A 15,462-nucleotide genomic window follows, 5' to 3' on the forward strand; every position below is an offset into this window, starting at 1 on the left:
GTCTGGGCTGGGACCCTGAGGAGGCCCTAGGACAAGCATCTTCCCAGAGGCTGTGTGGAAGGAGGGGAGGAACCTCTGGCTAGAGGCCAGGTGAGGAATGCTGGCATCTTTGCAGGCCAAGACCAGGCTGAGGGACACACCCCCAATCACACCCCCGTGCACGAATTTCGTGCACCGGGCCTCTAGTTTTATATAAATGAGATCATGCAAAACGTGGCCTTTTGGGACTGGCTTGTGTCACTGAGCACAATATTTTCAGGGTTCATCCATATCAAAGCCTGTGTCAGGGCTTCGCTCCTTTTTGTGGCTGTATGATATTCTGTGTGGTAACCTGAAAAGAAAAGGCCTTTCAGAAAAAGGCAACAGCCCTGGCCGGGTTTGTTCAGTGGTTAGAGCATCAGCCCGTGGACTGGTCAATTCCTGGTCAAGGGCATGTACCTCGGTTGTGGGTTCAATCCCCAGCCTCAGTTGGGACTTGTGCAGAAGGCAACCAATTGATGTCTCTCTCTCATGTTAATGTTTATCTCTCTCTCCCTCTCTCTTTCTCTCTCTCTCCCTCTCTTTTTCTCCCTCTCTCTCTCTCTCCTTCTCCCTCTCTCCCTCTCTCCTCCCTCCCTTCCATCTTTCTGAAAATCTAAGGGAAAAATATCCTTGGATGAGGATTTTTTAAAAATGCAACACATTTATTGAAATCATGAGTAGCTATATGAGACACAGATCCAGGCAGAAGCCCAGAGAGTGTCCTGATTAGGAGACAAAGGCAAGGGGTATTTATGAGAAGAAAAAGGGGAACAGTGACCTCAGTGGAAGGAAGGCATTTGTGTTGGTGCAGATAAGCCAACATAGTGCCGCTAATTTTAAACAATGCTTTTAATTTCCAGTAAGCGGCCATCAGTCCAGTCGTCATAATGTCTGCTTCCTCACTATCCTTGCAAACAGTTCTTTGGAACGCAATGTTCCTTAGGCCCAGTCCAACGGTTATGCTGCCCTGTTTTCACATCCCACAGATTTGAAGCCTAAGACTTGAAAGGCAGTTTCTCTGGGGTGGCAGCTCTGACTCCATTTTAAAGTGGCTCCATTTGTAATTTTTCTTTGACACAAGTTAATCCCTTCACCATTGGTGGACACGGGCTGTTTTTCCCTTTCGGCAATTGTGAATAATGCTGCTGTCGGCTTGCGTGTGTGTGTTTACTTGAGTCCGTTTTCAGTTCTACAAACTCCATTCCCTAGGAGTAAGATGGCTGGATCTCATGGTAATTCTATGTTTAACTTGCTTAGAAATCATCATCCCATTTTCCATAATGAATGTATTACTTTGTATTCCCACCTCATGACACCTGGATTCCAATTTTCGTGCTTACTGACACCTGTTATTTTCTGTGTGTGTGTGTGTGTGTGTGTGTGTGTGTGTGTGTGTGTGTGTGGTTATTTTTGTTGTGTTTTATTCTACCATGTTTCCCTGAAAATAAGACATCTTCCGAAAATAAGACCTAGAGCAACTTTGGGAGAAAAAATTAATATAAGACACTGTCTTATTTTCGGAGAAACAGGGTAGCCATCTCAACAGGTGCGATGTATACCTTGCTGTGGCTTTGATTTGCACATCCCCCTTGACTGACTGGTAATGAGGGGCATCTTTTGTGTGCTTGCTGGCTGTTTGTGTGTCTGCTTGACATGTCTGTTGAAGTCCTTTGCCCATTTTAACTGGGTTGTTTGCCTTTTTCTTGTTGAACTCTAAATAATTCTTTATCTCTTATGCATACTAGACTCTTTTCAGATACATGACATAAATATTTTCTTACATTTTGTACAGTGTCTTTTCACTTGCTTAATAGTGGCCTCTGATTTACAAAAGTGCTTAATGTTGATGAATATCAACGAATCTATTTTTAGTGTATTGCTTGTGTTTTGATGTCATATCTAAGAATTCATTGCCAAATCCTAGGCCATGAAGATTTGCCCTGTGTTTTCTTCTAAACATTTTATAGTTTTAAGTCTCTGATTCAGTTTGGCTGATTTGGGTGTTGATGTGTGGCTGGAATCCCACTCCATCCTCTGCATGTGGCTATCCAGCTGCCCCAGCACCATTTGTTGATGATGAGATGATTCTTTCCCCCTGAATGGACTTGGCAATCCTGGCGAAATCCATTGACCATAGTTGCCTGGTGTGTTTTTGGACTCCCGGTTCCATCTTATTGCTCCTATGTCTGTCCCTATGCGAGGACCTGTCCCTGCATTTGTGCAACCACTGTTCCCTCATTCTCGCCAGTCCTCCCATTTTTGCAGGTATCTGAGTCCCAGGCTTCACCCCAGCTGTTTCTCTAGTCACTATTCCAGCCTGGGCCTTAGTCTCTCCATCTTCAGGATGGGAGGGGGGCATGTTACACGTACTTCACTCTAAGGCCACTGCAGTAGCAGCCTGCAGGTGTTAGCATTGGCCCTTCTCTACCAGTGTTACCTATGTCCATCCTGGAGGCGACCTCACTCATGGGGAGACCTGATCATCTTCTCTCCCTCCCCCTGTCACCATGCAAAACCCAGATGAACCTTTCTTGAGGTAGGCTGGACATGGGCTCCTGCTCCATCCTCCTGACCCACAGTATTGGTCCAGCATCTCTAAACAGGGACTGTCCTGGCCAGGAGTGTGGCTCTGGGGCCATCGGGCAGCCCAGTTCCCAGCAGCCGGCATCCTCCCAGCCAGAATGTGCAGGTGTGGAGGTCTAGCTCCAACACCTGCACCTCTGGGCTCACATCCCAGCACAACTGCTTCTGTGCCCTGCCTCTGGGCCAGTAGCCACCTGCCCTTGCAGTGGAGGGTGACCTAGTGCTGTGAGGAACTGAGCTTGTCTTTCCTGCTCCCACCTGAGTGTGAACCCCTGAAGCCTCAGGATGACAGCAGTCAGGGCGAGTCATGTCCACCCAGCTGGGCAGGCATTTGCTGGAGGGGTGTGTGTGTCTGGAGCCTTCAAGATGACCATTGTCCCGGGCTTCACCTGCGGGCTGGAGGCTGCACAGAGGAAATTCATGTGAGCTGGACCATGAGTGCTGATGACAAGCTGACCAGGCAAGGGGACAGCTGAAACCCAAAGTCCAGAAAAGGAAAGGGAGTGAATGTGGGTCTAGCTGGTGTGGGCCGAGCACATGTGCGCATAAGTGCCGTGAATGTCACTGCATGTGTGCACATGTGCCAGTGCATGGGCATGTATGTGCCAGCATGTGTCCAATGGTGGGGAAAAAGTGTAATGGCCACCATAACAAGAAGGTATTTTCAGACAAACGAACAAAGCAGGCAACTTCATTAGTATGATGGAATTTATTACAGAATCATGTACTCACAAGGAGATTGGGTCAGATTGGGCAACGACCCAGCAGTTCTGCATGGATTATTTCAGCTCACAGACCCCTGTTACTGTACCTTTTTTATTTTTTATTTTTTTTTATTTTTTTTATTTGTTATAGCACAACTCGGGCACTGACAGGAAAACACAAAGAATGCAGTAACACGAGGGCCATTCCCCTTGATGGTCTTGGTAAGTGATTGTTTATAATCAATACTATCACCACTTTAATGTTTATATTGGTTGTCATGCCATTCTGGCTGTTGCTAACAAAATATCCATGGCTACATTGAAAGGAAACACAGACAGTCATCAAATAGAATGCTTTGATATACTCACCGAGGTCAGTGAGGTTGGTCAGAGGTCACAGCATGAAACTAACACATGAAATGAAACACAAAGATGGAGCTGGCTTTGCCCCATCTACTTCTACACAGCATGAGTACCAGTGTGCGAGTGCATGTGCAAACATGCATATATATGCAGTGTGCACACATGCATACGTACAAGTGCATGTTTACATGCATGTATGCCAGGGCTCATATGTTATTGCATTCTGCAAGTGCATGGTTACATGTATGCACGTGTGAGTGTTTATGTTCAGCATGCCAGCCTGTGTGTCTGGTGTGGACTGATGCCTTGGATGGCTGACAGAGGGCAGGGGTCTGGCAACATCCTCGAGGTGTCTGTCCTGCAGCTGCAGTGATGCCTGCCCAGGGATGGAGCAGAACTGCAAAGCATGCTGAAGGCAGGCCCCTGCGGTCGGATGAAGGCTGAAGGGCCGTGGTTCAGGCAGTAAGGGGGACAAGCCCAGAGCTCAGATGGAACAGATGGAGAGGTAGGTATTTGGGCAGAATCTCTGGGCAGTGGTGATCCTTAGCGGAGGGTTGAGAGGGACAGGATCTGGGAGCAAGAGACTCTGTCCTTCCAAACTCCAGGGACACTGGCATCACAGGACCCAGGGCCGGGCTGGACCTGGGCCCAGAGAGCCCCACTGGGAGGGGCCTGGCTGGCTCCCAGAGTGTGAAGCAGGCTGGGTGGAGTCCAGTGCCAGCTCCAGAGTGTCTGTTGGTCTTCCTTGGGGTTGGGCCACTTCTCCAGCACAGTGTGGCTGACCCTTGTCCCCAGACCCCTCAGTCTATGACTGGGACCCTCCCTGCCATTAGCCACCCACCAATGGTGAGAGTCCCGGGACTTGAAGGCAAAGAATCTCCAGGACCTGAATCCATCTTCTTTCTCATCAGCCAGGCCCATGCCACCCTGCAGGCCTCTGACTAGGGAGCCCTGGGAGATGTGCCCCAGGGCAGGAGGGGGTTGAGGAGCCCCGTGCTCCCCCACCCCCAGCCCACCTTCTCCCAGTAGGGCTCACTGAGAGGCCACAGGGTCCAGAAAGGGAGCAGCGTGGCCAGCCAGGGGTAAGCATCATTTCCTGATCTAGAGAGTAGAGTCAGGGGAGCTCTCTCATGGCCTGGGAGATGGGCTGAGGACTCTGCTCTCTGGAGGAACATGCCTGTATTTGCCTCCCCTCCCCATGGCCAGGCCAGGGCTGAGAACCAGACCTCTGCACCCATACAACACATGGTGCCCACACACATGTGCATAGCACCCATACGTGGCTCACACACACACATGTATAGCATGGCCATGGTCTGGACCAGTTTGCCTGGGAGACAGTCGTTACTGTCCCTTTAAACTTTGTTTATACCATGCCAAGGAGCCCCTGGGGTGGGGAGCACACAGCACCCCCAGGCAGGGAGCTCTACAGCAAGGAAGGACACTGAGTTCCCATCACTCCAGCACCAGCCTGGACAGGAGACTGTGCCCCAGGGCTCTGCCAGGTCAATGGCAGATGCTGCCAGGCCAGTGAGTGGGGAGAGAAACTAGCTGGGGCAGGTGAAGAAGGGGGGACGCAGCAGCTCTTGGGTTATGGCCCCAGGGGCATGAGCAGAGTGAGCTACTTGAGCTACTGGGGGTCCAGCAGCTTCTGTCCTCCTTCATGCTGGTGGGTCCTCAAGGGGCAAGGAGATGGGAGCATCTCTCTGATGCATTGGAGCCCCACCCACCAGCATCAGAGGGTGGGCTGGCCTAGCCCTGAAAGGGGGGCAGGCAACCCTTCCCTGTCCAGAGTCCCTGCCCAAAGACATGGGGGTGGAGCTCCTATTGCTCCTCCGATGAGTGGGCCACATCCCAGCTCCTCTCCTGGAGCCCTTCCCTCTGGAGCCAGAGGACAGTGAGGGTCTCCAAGGACTGGCTGGGGCCACAGGAGTGCTTCTCTGCCAGCTCCCAGGGCTGGAATGTGGGAAGGGAGACTGCTATGGGCGGAGGAAGCAGGGAGGGAGGGACTTTATATTTGTCTGACAAGTTCACTTAGAGGCGGGGCTGAGCCTTTCTCTGATGGGAACCAGCTGTGGGAGGCACGCTGTCTAGAGGGGAGCAGGCCATGTCTCCCTGCTCACATCATCTCCCAGGGAAGACCTGGTAGCTCTACACCTGGAGTAACTGAGGACCATTCTAGGGCTCTGTGAGCCAGTGGTGGCTTCATGGTCACTGCCCAGAGACCTGTCCTCAGGCCCAGGCACACTGCTCCTCCAACTGGCGTTCCCTGCACAGGGCTACCTGCCTGGTCCCTGAGCCCATGAGGCCTCCTGAGCAGGCACCTCCACTTTGGTACAGCCACACTGCTCTCAGCCTGTTCCATCTACCTGCTCTCAGGAGTGAGGAATAGTTCTCCCATCCCAAGTCTCCCAGGGACACAGGCTTTGTACTGGCCCCATGAGCTGAGGGGGTTTTTGGGAAAGACCGGAGAGGCCCGTGTGGGGAGTGACAGCTACCCTTGCAGCACAATCCAGGAAGGGGCATGTGGCAAAAGTAACTGGCCAATGGGAGAAAGATTAGGTACAGGTAGGGACTTGAGGGTGGAATGAGCAGGCCAGTGGGGGATAAATGAGATACAAAAGGGGACATAAAGGTGGAAGGAGTAGGTATTCAGGGACACGTAGGATAGAACAGAGGTCGTGGGGATGAAAGAAGCCAGGCTGTAGGGTCAGGTGGGTAACAGAGGCGACCTAGTGTGGAAGGAACAGGTCATGGGGGCAAGTGTGTACAGGAGAGGACATAAAGGTGGAAGATCAGGCTTGTAGGGCAGCTGGGGTATGGAAGGGATATGAAGGGATAGATGGAGCAGACCCTCGGGGACAGTTTAGATACGGGAGTATACATAGGGTTAGAAGGAGCTGGCCTGTGGGGACACGGGGTGGAGGGGGGACTTGGGTGCAGAAGGAGCAGGTCAGTGGGGGACAGTCTGGATACAGGAGTATACATAGGGTTAGAATGAGCAGGCCCGTGGGAACACGGGGTGGAGGAGGACATGGGTATAGAAGGAGCAGCCAGCTGGGGACAGTTTTGGTATAGGAAGGGTCATGGGGAACACGGAACAGGCCTTAGGAACAGTTTGGTTTTGGAAGGAGCTGGCCTATGGAGTGGAGTTTAAGCTAGTACAGCCTTTGTTTTTCTTAATCCTCATCTGAGAATATTTTTCCCATTGATTTTTAGAGAGAGTGGAAGGGAGGGAGGAGAGAGAGAGAGACATTGATGTGAGAAAGACACATCGATTGGTTGCCTCCAGGGATTGAGCCTACAACCCAACTGCATGCCCTTGACCCAGAATCAAACCCGAGACCCTTCAGTCTGCTGGCGAATGCTTGTACAGCCTTTTTAGGGGAATCTGCCCATCCACCTCTAACTATGGTGACACCCCCATAAGCCAATGTATTTTAAAAATGCATCCCATAGGAATGTGTTGGTGTGCAGAATGGGGCATTATCCATACAGTGGCAAGTTGCTGAGATAGTTGACAGCTGTAAGAAGGTGTGCCGGTTATGCAGAGCATCCCTCTGTGTGTTGAGTGGGTTCTCAGCCAGTTTCACCTGTGTCTGCACATAACCACCCTCCTCCATGGGGTGGGTTAGAGGGGCCTCCCCCTGGTCACACATCCTGGAGGAGCCTGCGCAGTCTTGGCTGCATGGCTGTGGTGCTGGAGTGAACCCATCTGGGCTGGGCCTCCCTGGCTTCATAGGGAATGGATTAGCGGGGAGCATCTGTGGATACCACTGCTGGCCCTCGTTCACAGCTGCCCACAGGGAGCAGAGTGAAGCTCAGGTCAGCACGCACCTGACCAGGCCAAGGCCCTTCCTCACCCCTGAGCACTGTTGGGAGAGGAGGGGGGCACTGACCCCCCTTCAGAGACTTGGGGAGGGGAGCCAGATCCTGTGCCAAGGAGCTCCCATCTGCTGGTACACTGGCCATGTGGATCCCAGGGAACAGTGGTCACTGATACTCCTTGTAGCCGGATGGCCCTTCTGGGTGCAGCACGCAAGAGTCCAGGCTTGCATTTGGACAAGCACAAGGACCTCTGGCCCCTTTGCCAGCAGAAAGCCTTAATCTCCCAAAGTGGAAGCTGCCCTTGCAATTACATTGTGGCCATGGGGTCTTCTTATCACCGCTGTCCAGGTCCCACCCCCCGCAGGCTGAGTAAAGGCCCTATGTTGGGAGCACATAAGACTTGGTTGGAAAGTTGTAAGGAGGACATTCTAAGAAAAGGGGAGTGTGTGGAAGGCCGCCTGCCTTGTTAATGGGAATTCTGACTTAGGGGAGACTTAGGGGAGTGCTGAAGGCGTGCCTCTAATTATTCCTTGACCTTCCCAAACAAGTCTGTGCAGGTGCAGACCCCTGGGTGTTCACTGGAATCCTTATGCTTAATCTTTTGGGTCCTTGCTTGAAATACACTACAAACGCATGAATCTTCCCAATATTATTGGCCCTGCTGATTGTATCTAAAAGATAAACTTTATCTCAAACTGCTGTTACAATAAAAGGCTAATGAAGCAGGCAATTGAGGCTGCCTGGCTTTTACAGTCGGCTGTCCCTTAGCCTTCTTTCACAGTGTAACTGTGTTGGAGTAATCTATTCACCCACCGTTCAGGGGCTGCTGGTCAGCCCTGCAGCCCCGCTGTAGTCTAGTGGTAAACTCATCCGGGGGAGGGCAGGCAGCCACCTTCTCATACCAGACACAAGAATAAGCTCAAAATGGAATAGAAACTTAATGTTAGACTCAAAACCATAAACATCCTAGAAGAAAACATAGGCAGTAAAATCTCGGACATTTCTTGTAGCAATATTATTTGTGATATATCTCCAACTAAAAAAAATTGACAAATGGGACAATACAAAAATAAAAATGTTTTCGCAGCAAAGGGAACCATCAACAAAATGAAAAGACAGCCCATTTAATGATAAAACATACTCACCATGTTACATCTGATAAGGGGTTAATATCTGAAATTTATAAGGAACCTATAAAACTTAACACCCCCCCCCCAAAAAAAAAATCTAATTTTGAATAGACCCTTCTCCAAAGAGGACATACAGATGGCCAATAGACATATGAAACAATGCTTAACATCACTAATCATCAGAGAGATGCAAATTAAAACCACAGTATCACCTCACACCTGTCAGAGTGCTATCTCTCTATATAAAAGGCTAAGTGACTGACCGACCAGCCAGTACACACATGCACGTTTAAAAATAAACATTGACTTGCACGTGTGTTTTGATCTCTTGAAATTATGGGATGAGATTAAATCTCATTTTATATCGATATGAAAATATTTCTTCTTAATTTCTTTTCACTGTGCATGAATCCATGCACTGGGCCACTTGTAATCAATAAATAAACAAACAACAAATATTGTGAAGATATAAAGAAAAAGGAACCCTTGTGCCATGTTGGTGAGAATGCAGATTGGTGCAACCACTGTAAAAAGTGGTATTGAGTTACCTCAAAAAATTAAAAATGAAACTGCCTTATGACCCAGCAATTCCACTTCTGGGAACTTATCCAAAGAAACTCGAAACACTAATTCAAAATAATATATGCACTGCTATCTTCATTGCAGCATTATTTACAATAGCCAAGATTTGGAAACAGCCCAAGTGTCCACCAGTAGATGAATGAATAAAAGAGTTGTGGTACATTTACAAATGGAATACTATTTGGCTATAAAAGGAAGAAAGAATTACCCTTTGCAACAGCATGGATGGACCTGGAGAGCATTATGTTAAGTGAAATAAGTTAGTCAGAGAATGACAAGTACCATATGATTTCACTCATATGTGGAATGAACAAACAGAACTAACAAGCAAAATAGAGACAGGCTCATAGATGGCTGACAGCTGTAAGGGGGAGGTTGAGGGGCTGGGGCTGGGTGGAGGAATTGAGAGAAAAGAAGAGAGAGAGAAAAAACTCATGGACGTGGACAACAGTGTGGTGATTGCCAGGGGGAGAGTGGGTGGGGGGAAGTAGAGGAGGGGTATGGGGGAATAAATGGTGATGGACTAAGCCTTGACTTGTGTGATAAACATACAGTACAATATACAGAAGATGTGTTGTGGAATTGTGCACCTGAAACCTGTATAATTTTTTTTTAAACCAGTGCCACTCCAATTACATAAAAAAAAAAAAGACAAAGAAAATAACAAGTACTGGCTAGGATGTGGAAAATTGGAACTCTTGTACATTGTTGCTGGGAGTGAAAAATGGGGCCCCTGTTGTGGAAAGGGTGGAAAGGGTTCCTCAAAACTTTAAACTTAGAATTATCATATGACCCCACAACTCTATATGTTCAAGAGTATGAAAGCAGACAAACAAACATGTATTGCACACCCATGTTCATGATAGCATCAATCACAATATAAAATAGGGAAACAACCCAGGTGCCTATGGACAAATGAATTGATTTATGCGAAATGTGGTCTATCCATACAATGGAATGTTACCGAGCTTTAAAAAGGAAGGAAATTCTGACACCTGCTACACCTTGGATGGACCTTGAAGACACTGTGGTAAATGGAATAAGCCAGACACAAAAAGACAACTATTGTACCATCCCTCTTATATGGAGTTTCTAGAATAGGGAAATTATAGAAACAGAAAATAGAAGTTTCCAGGGCCTTCTGTAGGGGGTAGCAGGAGTTAACAATAGGCACACAATTTCTATTTAGAAAGATGAAAAACTTCTGGAAATGGATGGTGGTGATGGTTGCACAGCATTGGACACTGAATTGAGCACTCAAAATGTCACTGAATCGAACACTCAAAAAGATTGTCAAAATAGTAAATGCTATGTGATGTGTAATTTACTGTAATGTATATTTTACTGTAAGGCAATTGACAATAGCATTCACTAAAATGAAAGAGGCTTTGTCTGGAAGGACAACCAGAGTGACATCCAGAAGGTTGTTCAGCTGCCCAGTCTAATTAGCATATTATGCCTTTATTATCATAGATTATTATAAATAGCTTTGTTGGATATAGGTTCTTGGTTAATAGATTTTCTCTTAGCACTTTGAATATTTTACTCACTTCCTTCTAGCTATCATTATTGGTTACTATGAATGACGTTTGGTATGTTTTATTTTGCCTTCATTTGCCCCTTCTCCAATGTTTCTTTATGTAGATCCAAGTATCTCACCTATATTTCTTCTGTTTTCCCGAAAAGTTTCTTATAATATTTCTTGCAAGTTAGGTCTACTGGTGACAAAATCCCTTATTTTTCTGAGGAAGTCTTTATTTCTGTTTCGCTTTTGAAGTATAATTTCATTGAATATAGAATTCTAGATTAGTGAGATTTCTTCTTTCCACGTTTTAAATATTTTCTTCCTCTCTTGCTTGCTTGGTTTTGAGGCAAAGTCTGATATAATTCTTACCCTGCTCCTCTATCGGTAGAGCCTTCCCCTCTGACTTCTTTCAAGACTTTCTCTGTCTTTAATTTTCTGCAGTATTGAGTATACTATAATATAGACTTTTTTGGTATTCATCCTGCTTGATGTTCTCTGGGGTTCCTGGATCTGTGGTTTGGTGTCTATCATTAGTTTTGGAAAATTCTCAGACATTGTTGCTTCAATTATTTCTTCTGTTCTCTTCTCTCTTTTCTTTCCTCCTGATATTCCCATTATGTGTATGTTGCATCTTTTTAAAAATGTGGTTTTGTTATTCCTCACCTGAGGATATTTTTTCCATTGTTTTTTTCAGAGAGAGTGGAAGGGAGGGAGAAAGAGGAAGGAAGAGAGAGAGAGAGAGAGAGAGAGAGAGAGAGAGAGAGAGAGAGAGAGAGAGAGAGAGGCATTGATGTGACAGAGACACAACAATTGGTTACCTCCCGCATGCACCCAGACTAGGAACAGGGAGCGACCCTGCAACCCAGGTAGGTTCCCTGACCAGAAATCATACCCAAGACCCTTTGGTGCGCAGGCTGATGCTCTAACCACTGAGCAAGCTGGCCATGGCTGTGTTGTACCTTTTTTATTGTCCCACAGTTCTGAGGTATTCTGTTCCTCTTCCTTGTTTCTATTTGCATGTCAGTTTTAGAAGTTTCTACTGGCCTATCTTCAAGCTCATTGATAGTTCCCTTGGCCGTGTCCAGTTTATTAATGAGATCATCAAAGGCAGTCTTTACTTCCATTTTCTTTTAATTCTATTTTAGAATTTCCATCTCTACTTATATTTCCCATTTGCTCTTGTATGCTGTCTACTTTATCCATTAGAGACCTTAGCATATTAATCACAGTGGTTTTAAAATTCTCCATCTTGTAACTCCAACATCTGTGCCATATCTAAGCCTGGTTCTGATGCTTGCTTTGTCTCTTCAAACTGTGTTTTTGGCCTTTAGTATGCCTTATACTTGTTTGTTAAAGCTGACAAGATGCACCAGTAATAGGAACTGAGATAAAAAACAATTTTGTGCGAGGTTTGTGTGAAGTTTTGGATGCTTTAGTTGTCTTGTGAGAGGACAAACTTTCCTGCGGTGACCTTGTTTTGTCTCTCTTGTCCTCTTTTTGATCTTTTTTAAAAAAATATCTATATATTTTATTGATTTTTCGCAGAGAGGAAGAGAGAGGGACAGATAGCTAGAAACATCGACAAGAGAGAATCATCGACCAGCTGCCTCCTGCATACCCCCTACCGGGGATGTGCCCGCAACCAATGTACATGCCCTTGACCGGAATTGATCCTGGGACCTTTCAGTCCGCAGACCGATGCTCTATCCACTGAGCCAAACCGGTTTCGGCCCTCTTTGATCTTTGAGATTCCCCAGATATTTACTAAGTATTGTCTGAGAAACATAGTTTTAAAAATTGTATTCCTCTAATTACCCAGGAGTCATTTCAATGTGGTGATGAGGTGTGGGACAGGAGAGCATTCCATAATTCTATTGCTACTGGACAGAGACTGGCCCTGAGCAGGTCTACCTCAGGCCGGCCTGTAGCGTGCGAGTCCTTGACTTTGTGTAGAAAAGATTTTGCAGCCGAAACCGGTTTGGCTCAGTGGATAGAGCATCGGTCTGCGGACTCAAGGGTCCCAGGTTCGATTCCGGTCAAGGGCATGTACATTAGTTGCAGGCACATCCCCGGTAGGGGGTGTGCAGGAGGCAGCTGGTTGATGTATCTCTCTCATCGATGTTTCTAGCTCTCTATTCTTCTCCCTTCCTCTCTGTGAAAAATCAATAAAATATATTATAAAAAAAAAAAAAGATTTTGCATCAGGAGCTCAGATGGGTTTGAGAGTGAGTTTTTTCTTTTCTTTTGTTTTTTTGCTTCAGTGTTGTTTATTGACATTTAGATAGGCTGTATAGCAACAGGCCTAGAGGCATCTGCAGTAGTGGGGATAATAAAGGTGGAGGATGGAGTTTGTCTGCAGTGACAGCTGAGTGGAGTGCAGGAACAGAGGTGCACAGTGCACAAGATGGGAGTGGGGGAGGCTGAGGGGATTGAAGAAGCAAGTGAAGGCCAGGGCCAGAGTCTGCTTAAACCGGAGCCACTGCCCTCTCTAGCCAGCCATCTTCTGACCCAGGCCAGGCTTGCGAGTTCTCTGAGTGTCCATTTCTACAGGAAGTGATTGGAATGCACAGAGAAGCAGGAGCTATTGCCCTCTATGTTCAGCTTCAGAGCCTCCAGTCCTGTACCCCTGTCTGTCTTGCTTGGGTAGGGCTGTAAGATGGGCAGCCTGGCTCCGGACTATACCTCACCTGAGCAGGGTCTTAAAAATAGCCACTCTACAAAGGCCTTAATCTTTTTCCCTGGAGCCCCAGTTCATGGGTGGCACACTACAGCCCCAAGTGAGCACTGCAAGCATCGCTGGTCTAAGGGATGGGTTGGGGGAGGGGATGGGACAGGAGCTGGAGGAGGGGTTTTGGGACCCATCACGGCACAGGCATTACACGCATGGTGTTGGTGAAGCCAGAGCTAGGACGCCACTCGGTCAGCACGATGACCACATCTCCCTTCTTGAAGAAGCCTCGGGCTTTGCCAACATTCATGGCCAAGTTCACGCGGAGGTCCACATCCTCAGCCCAGGCCGCCTGCACTGGGTCCTTACACACCACAGGGAAGATGCCTCGATATAGGTGGGCCTGGCGAGCTGTCTGGTGATCACGAGTGACAGCAATAATGGGAGCACGGGGACGGTATCTGGCCACCTGGTGAGCAGACCTGCCAGACTTGGTGAGGACGATTATGGCCCCACTGCAGCACTTGAAGGAGGCCTCCACGGCGCCCACGGCGGTGGCTTCTGTGGGGTCGCTGGTAATGGGGGCCAGGCGGCGAAGTTCCTCAAATAATTGCAAGTGGTAGGTGGCGGCCTCTGCCTCACAGGCAATCAGGTGCTGCATGCGCACAGCCTCCAAGGGGTAGTCCCCTTTGGCCGTCTCTCCAGACAGCATGATGCAGTCAGCTCCATCCAGGACTGCATTGGCCACATCACTGCCCTCAGCCCGGGTGGGACGGGGATTTTTGATCATGCTCTCCAGCATCTGCGTGGCACAGATGACAGGCTTCCCGGCTCGGTTGCACCTCCCGATCATCATCTTTTGAGCAAGGAAGACCTTCTCTGTAGGGATCTCAATGCCTAGATCACCACGAGCCACCATGATCCCATCACTGACTTCCAGGATCTCATCAAACCTCCGAACTCCTTCATGATTTTCGATTTTGCTGATTATCTTGATGTTCTTTCCTTTTTCTCCCAGGACCTTCCTGACCTCATGGACATCAGATGCCTTTCGAATGAAAGATGCGAATACCATATCTACATTCTGCTCCACCCCAAACCTCAGATCCTGGATGTCCTTTTCTGACACGGCAGGCAGGTCCACTGCAGCCCCAGGGAGGTTCACACCCTTCTTGCTGCCCAAAGTGCCACCATTCTCCACTTCTGTTATCAGGAAGTCAGCACCTTTCTCCTTCACCCGCAGAGAAATAAGTCCAGCATCCACATAGATCTTGCTGCCCACTTCCACCACCTTACAAATGTTCTTGTAGTTCAGCCACAGGGTGTTTTCATCACACTTTTCCATGTAGGCATTATCCAGAGTGATCTTGAGAGTGGCCCCTTTCTTCAGCTCCACCTCAGCGGTGCCGCTGCCCTTGATGAGCCCAGTTCGGATCTCTGGTCCTTTAGTGTCCAGGGCCACAGCAACTGGCCGGTAAAGAATGGGATGGGAAGCAAAGCTTTCAGTGGCTGTGCGCACATTCTTGATGGTCTCTGCGTGGTACTCGTGAGTTCCATGAGAAAAGTTCACGCGAGCCACGTCCATTCCAGATTTAATCATCTCCTTCAACATCTCCACCGATCGGGAAGCAGGGCCGATGGTACAGATGATGCCAGTGTTCCGGGCTGTGATGGGCGGCGAATCAATGTCCAGGCGGCACATGTGCTCCAGGAATGTGTCAGCCATGGCTGCATGCAGCTGCTGTGTCTGAAGAAAGGCAGTCCCGGCATCACTATGGGGCTTAGACATGGCTTCTGAGGTCCTTTGGCGTGGTCCGGCTGGAGCTGCAGCTGGGAGGTTCGGCGGCTCCGGAGGCGTCACTGCTCTGTGGACTCTGAGAACGAGAGAAAGAGAGACAGAGAGAGAGAGAGAGAGAGAGAGAGAGAGAGAGAGAGTTTTTTAATTCTGGGGACAGTGAGACAAAGAAAGGATTTAGGGTAGCAGTAGCAGAAGGAGAGAGCGTAGGCGAGGCTCTGCGTGGCTCCCCGGGAATGTTACAGGGAAGAAGTGGCCTGGGC

General features: G+C 48.3%; 1 protein-coding gene across 1 annotated transcript; it reads right to left on the minus strand.

Moving 5' to 3' along the window:
* Positions 1–12,991: 12,991 nt before the first annotated feature.
* On the minus strand, positions 12,992–15,257 carry LOC311622270 (pyruvate kinase PKM-like). The gene has a single exon (XM_084883241.1). It carries the CDS (start codon positions 15,191–15,193, stop codon positions 13,598–13,600), a length of 1,596 nt encoding a protein of 531 aa, XP_084739367.1. The 5' UTR covers positions 15,194–15,257; the 3' UTR covers positions 12,992–13,597.
* Positions 15,258–15,462: the final 205 nt, after the last annotated feature.

This window comes from Pipistrellus hanaki, assembly GCF_964339955.1.
Source record: "Pipistrellus hanaki genome assembly, chromosome: 5".
Taxonomy (NCBI): Eukaryota; Metazoa; Chordata; class Mammalia; order Chiroptera; family Vespertilionidae; genus Pipistrellus; species Pipistrellus hanaki.